Source organism: Chrysochloris asiatica, unplaced genomic scaffold, assembly GCF_000296735.1.
Source record: "Chrysochloris asiatica unplaced genomic scaffold, ChrAsi1.0 scaffold00002, whole genome shotgun sequence".
In the NCBI taxonomy this organism is placed as follows: Eukaryota; Metazoa; Chordata; class Mammalia; order Afrosoricida; family Chrysochloridae; genus Chrysochloris; species Chrysochloris asiatica.
In genome coordinates, this window is record NW_006408520.1 from 9,645,726 (window position 1) to 9,658,605 (window position 12,880).

The window sequence follows — 12,880 nt, forward strand, 5'->3', positions numbered from 1 at the left end:
AAGCATTGTAGAAGTGGTCTGCCTCTCCTTCTTCCCAGTTCACTTGTGATTAATTGACTCTGCAAAGGCATTAGACTGTGTGAATTCTAACAAGCTATGGATAACAATGCAAAGAATGAGAATTCTACAACACTAAATTGTGCTCTTGAGGAACCTGTACATAGATGAGGAAGCAGTTTTGTGAACAGAGCAAGGAGATACTGAATGGTTTCAAATCAGGAAAGGTGTGTGTCAGGTTTATATCCTTTCACCACACTTATTCAATCCCTATGGTGAGCAAATGAATAATGCAAGAAGATGGATTATATGAAGAACTGGGCATCAGGATTGGAGGAAGGCTTATTAACAACCTGCAATATGCAGATGACAAAAGTTTGTTGGATGAAAAAGAGGACTTATACTTACTGATGATACAGATCAAATATTACAGCTTTCAGTATGGATTGTACCTCAATATAAAGAAAAAGAAAACCCTTACAATTGAACCAATAATATCATGATAAATAGAAATAAAAGATGAAAATTGTCAAATATTTCACTTTTCATTTGGATCCATAATCAACATTCATTGAAGCAGAGGTTAAAAAAAAACAAACAACTTACTTCATTAGGCAAACCTACTGCAAAAAAGCCTCTTTCAAGTGTAAAGAGTAAAGATGTCACTTTGAGGACTAAGATGTGTCTGACCCGAGCCACAGTATTTAAATTGTCTCACAGGTATACAAAGGCTGCACAAAAACTAAGGAACACTGGAGAAGAACTGATGCATCTGAATGATGATGCTGATAAAAAATATTGAAAGTACCATGAAATGCCAGGAGAATGAACAAATCTATTTTGGAGGAATTGTTGTATTGCTCCTTAGAAGTGACAATGATGAGACTTCACCTCTGGTACTTTGCACTTGTCAGCTTGCTAAAGTGTAGGGTCAGTCAAAAACAGAAAGGGGGTGGAATGATGTAGTGGCAGCAAGAATTGGCTCAAACATAACAATTGTGAGGATGGCACAACTGGGCAGTATTTCACTCTTTTACATAGGGTCACTATGAGTCAGAACGCCAACTTGGTGGCATCTAGTAAGAACGTTTGTATATGTATACTTTTATTTTACATGATTTACATGTCTAGTTCTTTGAAGACATGTACTTGTGTATATGCCAATACCCCAAACTATACTCAAACTCTTGAGAAATATTTATTTCCAAAAATTAGTAAAAATGAAATAACCAAACTATTGGTTTTTAATGTAGCTATAAAATCAATCTGAAATCACTCTTGTATGATCAATATTACTGGAAAATAAGATTCTAAACTGAAGGAGGTATGTCTTCTTCATCACTATAGACCATAAGTACTTACAACTATGCTTTGTGATGTTGTTAAGTGCCATCAAGTTGATTCCAACCCAGAGCGACCCTGTATAGGGTTTTCAAGGAGAAGCTGGTGAGCTTGAACTGGCACCTTGCGGTTCAAACAACTTTGCAGTCTGGCGCATTAACCCACAGCGCCACACCAGGACTTCAGGAAGGGGAGAATAAATTTGATAAACATCGTAACTTATAAAAACAAAATACAGATCTGAATTGTGAAGAATATGTATACAAATATAAAAAATAACAAATTTATTGGGGATAAAATAACTGTGGCGTGCTAGTGTGGCACTATAGGATAAAGCACTGGACTGCTAACCACAAGGTTGGTGGTTCAAACCCAACAGTTGCTCCTCAGAAACCCTATATAGTGTTGCTATGAGTTGAAAAAGATTCCATGGCACTTAACAACAACAAAATAACTTTACAAGGATTTCTAATAATCCAAATAATATTCTAAATCTATGTTACTTAATTATACAATCTAATATACTGAATCCATATTTGAATCTGCTTTAGTGACTTGAGGTTCTGATGGATAAAGTGTACACTACAGCCAGTCATTTTGTATTCAACATTTTTTTATTAAAACTGTGTTTTACAACATATTTAAAATGGCATATCCCACAGATACATATTTAAGAAAAGAATTTCCCTATATAATTATTGGCATACAAATTTAAAAACATGATTAATACTAAGCTAAATATTTTTATATATATGAGGGGCTTCAACAAGTTCTTGGGAAAATTTCACTATCTTTCAATTTTATTGTTTTGTATTGAACTTTTAAAAGCCACCTCATGTGTATGGATATGCATATGTCCAAATTTCTATTAATAAACTGGAATACCTGAGTTTTCAACTTGGTGGTTTTCCAGATAGTGTAAAACATTTTCCATCCATTTTATAAAGGCCCAGCCCATCCAGAAAGAATAACTTTTGTTGATGGATTTTCTCTCCTAAAGATTACGCAGAAGTCCTCAACGGGGTTAAGATTTATCTTCAGAGGTTTCTTCCAAGTGGAGTTCAGTCTGTGATGTAAGGAAGGATTCCCATGTAGCAAGGCACTAAAAAAAAAAATGGAAACGGACCATGTAGAACTTAAAAATAGTTACTCTTAATATTAAAAATACTAATAAATATGGATGCATCTGTTCCTGTATCAGGCAGCCCTATTGTATCCTATCAACTTGTCAAAATCATTGTAATTTCTACACACTTTAATAGTTAATAAGGGATGATATTTTTAAATAAGGGAACAACATATTAATGGTTAAAAGATTAGCAGTGATTATTGTATTAGCTGTTGTGGTATAGGTGAGTGCTAAACCCACAAGAAGGAATGTTATGCTCCATAGTTTTCATTGACCGATTTTGAGATGTAGACCACACCAAGCCTTCCTACTCTACCTTATCCTGGAAATCTGCACTGAAGTTAGTTGACATACAAGCCTACATTGACAGATGGTGGCGGCTGTGCTTGAGGTGCACTGGCCAGGAATTGCACCTAAGTGTCCTGAAGAGAATGCAAGAATTCTATCACTGGACTACCACTGCCCTCAGCACTTTTGTTGTTGTTAGATGCCATCGAGTCAGTTCTGACTCACAGGAACCCTATGCACAACAGAATGAAACACTGCCTGGCCTGCAGTGTTTGTATATTGATCCTCTATTCACTATATATATTGTTGTTAAGTGAGTGCTTTCGAGTTGCTTCCAACTCATAGAAACCTTGTAAAGGGTTTCTTAAGAGGGGCTGATTCCATAAGGAACCGTGACCGTTTGGTTCAAACTGACCTTGTGGTCCAGTGCTTTAGCCCAACAGTGCCATACCTGAAAGTTGAAATTACAAACAGTGCCATTCAAAAGTATTCAACATTCAGGGACAAGTTAGTCCAATAATGTTTACCTTGTCCACTAAAGTTGCATAGAGAACAATGTTCTAGAGAAAAGAGATTTAACCTCTGGGAGAAGTTAAAGAAGATCTAAGTAAACGGGGTAATACATATTTTAGAATATTCAATATTGTTAAAATGTCAATTCTCCCCAAGTTGACTTACAATTTAAAAACAATTCCTATCAAAATTTAAGTAGAATGTTTCTGTACAAATTGACAAGCTATTTAAAATTCATAGGGACATGCAAATGGTGTAGAATAGCTAAAATAATTCTATGAAAGAAAAAAAAATTGATCAATATTACATGATTTCTAATTTTATTATAATTAAGACAGTTGTTGTGTGGACCACATGAAAGAGTATAGAAAACTACCCACATACAAGGGCAAAAGATTTTTGTCAAAAGGTAATTTAGTATAGACAGGACAGTGTCTTCAACAAACAGTCTTGGCAAAGTTACATAAGAATCCTATTTTTTAAATAACTTTCAGTTAATACTGTGCATCTATACAAAAATGGACCATAGAGTTAAATGTAAAATCTTAGACAACATTTCTAAAAGAGAATATATGAAAAACTTTTTGAGATCTTAGGTTAAGATGCTTTAGATATAATTGTTGTTGTTGTCAGGTGCCATTGAGTCGGAAACGACTCATAGCAACCCCATGCACAGCAGAACGAAACAATGTTCGATCCTGGGCCAACCTCACTACCGCTGCCACACTTGAGTCCATCAATGATGCCACCTGGCTGATCCATCTCGTTGGGGGTTTCTTCCTCTTTTTCTCTGACCCTCCATCTTACCCAGCATGACATCCTTCTCCAGCGACTGTTCCCTCCTGACAATACATTACACTTAACCAAAAATTTAAAATTTTGTTCCTTGAAAAATACCTTAAAAGAATAAAACAAACCACAGATTGGAATTGTAAAGCATATACTAGATAACTTATTTGTATCTAGAGCACAGACAGAATTTCAGAAACTTTCAAATAAGAAAAAAAATAAAAAGGACATTAAATCTGAACAAACACTTTACCAAAAAAGATATAAAAATGACAAATAAGCATACAGAAAGATGCTTAACGTTATTAATCACCATTGCTGCTCTTCCGTCACTCGTCTGTCAGTTTGTCACACTGTGGTGGCTTGTGTGTTGTTATGATGCTGGAAGCTATGTCGCCCGTATTTTGAATGTTGTCAGGGTCATTGATGATGGACAGATTTCAGTTGAACTTCCAGAATAAGACAGACGTGGAAGAGGGAGAGTCTACTTCTAAACGTTTAGCCACAGAAAACCTTATAAATAGCAGTAAAGCACTGCCAGATAGCACCAGAATACTGGACATTGAAATATGATGAAAAGCATCAGGATATTGTCAGATATAGTGATGGAAGATGAGCCCCTCTGATTGGAAGGGACTCAAAATGTGACTGGGGAAGGACTGCCTCCTCCAAGTACAGTTGACCATGATGATGCGAATGGAGTAAACCTTTCAGGATGTTCATTTGCTGATGTTGTTGTTGTTGTTATGTGCCATCGAGTCGGTTCCGACCCATAGCGACCCTGTATAGGGTTTCCGAGGGTGTAAATCTTTACGGGAGTAGAAAGCCTCATCTTTCTCCCGCAGAGCGGCTGGTAGTTTCGAACCGCTGACCTTAAGGTTCGCAGCCCGATTCGTAACCACTACGCTACCAGAGCATACACAACTAAAAACAAGTAGGAATAGCTGTAAATATCCATTAATTATTGGAACATGATATGTACAAAGTTTAAATCTAGTAAAATTGGAAGTTGTCAAAAACGAAATGGATGACATACTAGTCTATATTCTAAGTACTAGTGAGTTGAAATGGCCTGCAACTGGCCATTTTGATTCTGACAATCACATGTTTTATTCATAGTGACCTGTATGGGATTTACAAGGAGCACACCAGGGGTCCAGTATGTAGTTGTTACTGTTAAGTGCTGCCGAGTTGTTTCTGACCTACAGTGATCTTGTATAGGGTTTCTAAGGAGTACCTAGGGAGCTTGATCCACTGACCTTGTGGTTCAAACGACTTTACAGTCCAGCGAATTAGCCTATAGTGCCACACCAGGACTCCTGAAGTCCAGTGTAAACCTAGCTAAATGTTGAGGAAGAGCCTCAGCAGAGTTAACTGCAAAGAATGGGAGAGATTTTTAACTATTATTTCTTCTTATGGTTATGGCAAAGACTGTATTCCTTTCTGCGTGAGGTCACAGAACCTTCAACCACCAAAAAACCCAGTAAACTCTGGAACGTACGAGGATCTGATTTCCAGATTGGCATGGGTGAATTCTACCAATCACTTAAAAAAGAATAAACACAAATTCATCAATAGCTCAAACCACCCACCCCAAAAGAGGAATAAACACTTAACTCATTCTATGCAACAAATTTTACTTTGATATCAAAAGCAGGTAAAGATAGCACAAAAAAAGAGAAAAATAAAGACCAACACCTCCTATGAATGTAGTTACATAAATCTTCAACAAATTATTAGCCAACAGAATCAAACAGCATGCTAAAAGATGATGATCACTGGTCATTAGAGAAATACAAATCAAAATCACAATGAAATAGCACTTGACACCTACAAGAATAGTTCTAAAAGAAAAGAAAAATAAATGCCTTTTTAAAAATAAAACAAGTATTTGAAAGGATGCAGAAAATTAGAAGCGCTTGTATAGTGCTGATGGAAATATAAAATATGGGACAGTTACAATGGAACAGTCTGGTGATCGCTCAAGCACTAAATACACTATTATCATATAAGCAATAATTTCAACCTCATCCATTGTAGGTGGGATTACAGAATGGTTCAGTCACTTACAAGCTGCCACTGCCATAAACAATTTGGCAGCTCCCCTAAAAGTTGAGCACAGAACTACTGTGTGACCTAGTAAATCTCCTCCTAGGTACACACTCAAAAGACTTGAAAAGTTCTTTCAAGAACTGAAAAAAGAATTGAAAAACAAGTTTTCTCAAACAGATTAATTTGTAATGAAAATGTGTTCTGTTGCATTATTCACAATACCCCAATGCTAGAAACGCCTCACATGCCCATTAAAAAAAAAATGAACAAACAAAATGTGGTGTATGTATACCAAACACATATGTCACAGAAAGCAATGTAATTTAATATACGCTACAATATGACAGCAAAGTTGGTGGTTCAAATTCACCAGATGCACCTTGGAAACCCTATACAGGGCCACTATGAGTCCAAAACAACTTGAAGGCACCAAACAACAACAACAATTACTATAAAGGAGTCCTGGTATGGCACCATAGGATAAGCAATGAACCTTAAGGTTGGTCTGAACCTCAAGATAGGCAGTTCAAACTCACGAGCCACTCCTCGGAAACCCTGTATCAGGTTGTTATGAGTCAGAACGACTTGACGGCACTTAACAACAACAACAGCAACATTATTATAAAATGTGATAAAAGTCAAACAATATAGATTTCCTTTGAATATGGGAATTCTATAAATTCAAACACTGTTACACATTATAGAAAGTCAAAATATAAATTACAGAAAGTCAAAAATGGTTGCACTTCTACTTTCCTTCTCTAAAAGTATCTTTTAGAGAGTAGTTAAACAATAAATGAACAGAAAGAAATATGGCTGAGTTTCCTCTATTTTTAATGCTGTCTCAAATGAACTTGTACACAGATGGCATCAAATCTGTAAGTATCTGTGCACTAGTTCAGAATCATTACAAAATTACTTAGCAGTTATAAAAATGTTGGACATGCCCAAAATGAAGGTAATAGGCTGTGTGACCTTTTAGTAATTGCTTTTTATCACCTAAACAGTTAAAATTAGAAACAATAAGAAAAATGTTCAGGAGCTGCATGTTTCAAAATTCTGAAATGTTATCCAGAAAGAAAATAGAGATGAAGTTGCCAGAAGAAAGACATTTCTATCATTTTGCAATAGATCAAATTATTCATTACATTTCATTTTGCAAGTCTAAATTCAACTTAAGAAAATCTTCTGTCAACTTGTCATTTCATAAATAACTTTAAAATCACAGGATTTGCATAGTAGTTTTCTAAAATTACTTCTATATCTCTCAAGAACATCATGTAAATGATTCATTTGTACTTTTGTACTGTGAATAGTTAAATTATGGCAGGATAGAGTTAATGCAAAAAAGACTCATTAGCTACAAACGCCATCTTGTGGTCCTTTTCTTCTTATTATCCCATAGTTTAACTCAAGAGCTAAATCATTTCTAGAAAAAGCTTTAGAAATGATTTTAGTTTTTTCATTTTACCCATAGCAAAATTGGGACCTGCAAAAGTTCTAACGTATTAGAAATCCCCATAGTGGGTATGCATAACAAGAACCAAAATTTGCATTCATATACTCATACTTTCTTTTTCCTCTATCCCTTCAGTATTCCCCTTTACTTATCAAAAATCAGTGATATAAGGTTTGTCCAGTTTAGTAGTAAACACTTCATATGTTAAAAGTTTATCTGTTTTTGTTTAATGATATGTTGCAAGTACAGCAAACTATAAAGAAGAGTATCTTTGCCTTTGGATTACTTCAGAATCACTGAGGTACACCGATCCATTTTAAAGTAGGATAAGCACTGGACCACAAGGTCAGTTTGAATTGTAAAGGTCAGTGGTTCAAACTCACCAGCCACTCCTCACAAACACTACAAAGGGTAACTATGAGTCAGAACCGACTAAGTGGCACTAATCAACAACAATTTTATGGGGAACTCTAGTGACACAGTGGTAAAGCACTTGGCTGTTATCTTAAAGGTCAGTAGTTAGAAGCCACCAGCTGCTCCATGGGAGAAAACTGAAGCAATCTGCTTCTGTAAAGATTGACAGTTTTGGAAACCCTATGGGAGAGTTCTAGTCTGTCCTATCAGATGACTATGAGTCCGAATTGACTTGGAAACAGGGTTTTTGTTTTGTTTTTGAAACTTTGTATTGTGAATTAAATGAAGGTCTAGAGAGATCACCACTTTTACATTCAACAAATCTTACACTAGGTTTCATCTCAGTGGTTGCAATCCCTTCCATGTAACAAAAGTTATCCCGTTTCCTCCCCGTGGTTCCCATTTCTATTCTACCCTCCCCTTCCCAACAACAACAACAAAAAAAACTTAGGAGGAGTGACAAGAGGTTGGAAGAAGGAATATCAATTATTCTATTTGACATTTAGTAAACTGGGCCATTGAGCAGATATAACTAATATCTTAGAATTTAGTTGGATTCCTGGTTTGGCACTGTAGGATCAACACTGGACTGTGAACCACAGTGTCAACAGTTCAAGCCCACCAGCTGCTCTGTGGAAACCTTATATAGGATCATATAAGTAGAAACCAACTCAACGGCACTTAAACAACAACAATTAGTCAGTAGCAGAGTGGAGATAAATATCCAGTTTTCTTGATATCTAATTTCAAGCCCACTTTCTCTTTTGAATATGTTATATGTATCATGTGGCGTGTGTTTGATTGCATGTGTTTTAAATATTGGCCGAAGGTACGTAGTGTGTCATTTATAAAGCACACATAACAACAACAAAACATAATTACAATGGAGGATAAGCGCTTGACCTCAAGGTCTGTTTGAATTGCAAGGTTGGCAGTTCAAACTCAACAGTCACTCCTAGGAAACCCTATATGGGATTGTTATGAGTCAAGACTGACTCACCAGCACTTAACAACAACAACAATTAGAAGAAAAGGAGTTCTGGTAGCATACTGGATTACAAGTTTGGCTGCTAACTCAAAGGTCAATAGTTCAAACCCACCAATTGCTCCATGGGAGAAAGAGGAGGCTTTTTACTCCCATAAATATTTATAACCTTGGAAACGCTACACAGTGTTACTATGGGTTACACCAACTCCACGGCACATAACCAACATCACCATCACCATAATTAGAAAGTTATTGATTTATAAACTATACACTTTTAGATATTATTTTAATAAACAATGTTCGCTTGAAATAGCTAACTAACCATAGAAAAATTATTTAAGTCAAAAAATGTGAAGAGTCATTGTCTATGCTTACCAACACTCAACTCCATTTAGTAGATAATTGATAAATAATTATTATATTCCAGAATATACAGGGTTAGAGAGAATACTTTTAATAAGAAGTGTTAAGAAAATATACATCTATAAAATAATAATAATCTTTAAGGCTTGTATGAAACATATGAAACTATGTCATGGTGGTGGTGACAGCTGTACACTATAGAGTCGGTTGTGATTCATAGTGATCCTATATAGCAGCCCAATTCATACACTACTATGCTACCAGGGGTCCTTAAAATATGCCACAGTTATGTGGAAACATGAGCTACAGCTAAGGCTTCAATAAGTAATTCTGTTACTAAAATAACAGCATAGCAAAGTACATACTACTGTAGAACTCTGAAAATAATAAACACTCCATTGTATGGTTTCCTAAAAAGTAAGTACAAATCATACGCTGTTGTACTTAAACTTAACCCTATTATTGACTATGTTTTAATACTTACATACTTGAATATCACATGGAGACTAGGCCTTTACATGGGAAAAAGCTTACCTGTGCTAAGCATCAAAGATGAAGATACTCTTTAAAACTATAACTATTTTAAAGTAATGCTTCTCAAATTAATTACTATCCATGACAAATAACTTTTTAAAAAATTGCTAAGGAGTATTATGTGAGCCTACTGAATATGATTAGTATGTAGTTCATGTCACATATCAGTCACCACAAAAGTTAAACAGTATCTAATCTGGTCAACAAGAGAAGTCTACTAAATCACCTGTATGAATGTCATGGTAATGCCTCATTGCTATAAAACAGACTAACAGATTGCTTTCAATTTTGGAGTTTCTCTTCTTGTGACTATGTAAGAATATCTGTGAAACTGGGCATCAGTCTATGCTACAAATAAGTAGCAGCTGTAGAGATCAGCATAATTACCTAAAATTCCACAGGTGGTCCAAGGAAAACTAACTCTGCAAAAAGAAACACTGAGCATGCACTATTGATGGAAATCACACACATTATAATTACAGATTGACAAGTCATATATGTACAAAAATGACTTCTAACTTATTTCATAAATAAACTTGCTTGACTTTGTTTAATTCAAATTTATTTGACAAGAGAATCATTTTTTATTAAAGGGTAGTTACATCAACAGTACAAATATGTGACCCTCTAGTATAAACAGAATTACTAATCTATAATACTCATCAATTAAGTTGCTTGAACTGCAAGGTCGGAGACTCAAGCTCACCAGCTGCTCCTCAGAAACCCTATACAGAGTTGCTATGGGTCGGAATTGACTCGACGGCACTTAACAACAACAACAACAATCATCAATTAATGAAAACCTTTCAGAAGAAAGAAACATGTTTCCTTATAAGGCAATATCATAAAATTTGGAAATTTTTAATACATTGGAAATACTTCTTTGTTTTGAGTTCAAATTGTATAATTTCCTAGAGTTTGTTATAGATATTTAAAAATGTATTCCTTCTTCTATAACTGCCCTCTAAACTCCTAAAAAGATAGTTTCTTCTACTCCAATTCTTTTAATGAAGATGAATTTACAAGATCACTGTTTGTTTTGATAACACTCTTCTCATGATATCTCAGTTTTTTTCAATGTTATCTTAAAATGTATCCTTAAGACTGAACTCAGTATTTGGATAGCTGTTGAACAAAGTAGTTAATTATTTGCTCCAAAATTTCCTGTAAGAAGTATCATCTAACATAACATAAACTTAATATGACTATCATAAAAGTGAAATTTTGAAAAAAAGCCAACTTCAATGTTGTTGCCAAGGTAAAAACTCAATAAATTAAATAAGCTGACCTCTTAAAAGTGTATGATAAATGTAATTTCTGAAAACTGTCTTATGCAAAACAATAGGCTTGAACATAACCTTTTTTTTTTTTCAGACAAAAAACTAGAAAGAGACAGATTTACCTCTTGAAATATGAAAACATGATATTATAATCAATACAAAGGATGATGTTTACCTTCTAACTCTCTATGTAAGGAGAGAATTCAATTATATCCTGAAAAAATGTCATCAATTTATTTAAGGATTAACTTCAAAAAGTAGTTAGCTACAACAAAGAAATATTGTAAGCCATGTTCAATTCAAGTTTACTATCATGAGTGGCACTATGGGTTAATGCCCTGGACTGCAAAGTCAGATTAAACCACAAGGCTGGTGATTCAAGCTTACTAGCTGTTCCTCAAAAACGCTATACAGACAGGGTCGCTATGGATCTGAACCTACTCTACGGCATGTAGCAACAGCAAAAACACTCATGAGCTCCTAGCTACCTAAACGTCTGATGGTGAAGTCGTCAAATGAGCATCAGAAGCCTTTCATCTCTATCATTTCTCTAAGAGTGTTCTTGAGACATTTTATTTTAGACATTTATTCCAAAATGACTTCTGTTACCAATAAATCTAAGACATAAGCTTTTAAGCCAAGGTAAACAGGTTTCTTTCCTAAAGGGTTCTTAGAAAATTTAGTATCATGCGGTGCATTGTTTACAGTGTAACCTGGATTCAAGTTGTTATCCAGTTGCTTAAACTCAGTGGTCATCTAAGTAAACTCAATGAAAAGTAAATGACTGTGGCATTAATTATGTCCCCAAATACATAATAACTAGAGAACCAAAGACCTATGCCTGAGTCTTCCTCTGACGTATGTAATGTTGTTAGGTGCCAATTAATTGGTACTGACTCATAGCAACCCTATGCACAATGGAATGGAAATCTGCCTAGTTTGGCACCAACCACACAATCATTGTTACGTCTGAGTCCATTGCTGCTGCCACTGTGCCAATCCATCTAGTTGGGGGACTTCCTCTTTTCCTCTGAAACACCACTTTACCAAACATGATATCCATCTCCAGGGACTACTCCCTCCTGACAATATGATCGAAGTATGAGTGATGAAGTCGGGCCATCCTGGCTTCCAAGGAGCATCCTGACTCTACTTCTTCCAATAGAAATTGGCTGGTTCTTTTGCCAATCCATGGTACTTTTAATCTTCTCCTCCAACATCATAATTCAAATGCATAAATTCATCTACAATCTTCCTTATTCTCTGTCCAACTTTCACTTGCATACACAGTTACTGAAAATACCATGGTTTGGGTCAGGAGCAACTCATTCCTCAACTGACATCTTTGCACTTCAATACATTAAAAGAGGTCTTATGCAGCAGATTTGCCTACTGTTGTTGTTGTTAAGTGCCATTGAGTCGGTTCCGACCCATAGCAACCCTGAACAGGGTTTCTGAGACTGTAAATCTTTACGGGAGCAGAAAGCCTCATCTTTCTCCTGCGGAGCAGCTGGTAGTTTTGAACTGCTGACCTTGTGGTTTGCAGCCCGATTCGTAACCACTACGTTACCAGAGCTCCTTTGCCTAATGTAGTATGTCATTTAATTTTTTGACTGCTGCTTCCATGAGTGTTGATGGTTGATTCAAGCAAAATGAAGTCTCTCACAATGTCAATCTTTTCTCCATTTATATGAATGTAATTTATTGATCCAGTGGTGAGGATTTCCGTTTTT

General features: G+C 35.6%; 1 protein-coding gene across 1 annotated transcript in view; it reads right to left on the reverse strand.

Moving 5' to 3' along the window:
* Positions 1 to 2,243: 2,243 nt before the first annotated feature.
* Positions 2,244 to 12,880, reverse strand: part of SNX7 (sorting nexin 7) — a 127,738-nt gene continuing 117,101 nt past the window's right edge. The window contains exon 9 of the mRNA XM_006830929.1: positions 2,244 to 2,440. Coding sequence (XP_006830992.1) covers positions 2,363 to 2,440 — 78 coding nt within the window. The 3' untranslated portion in view covers positions 2,244 to 2,362. The remainder of the gene's footprint in view (positions 2,441 to 12,880) is intronic.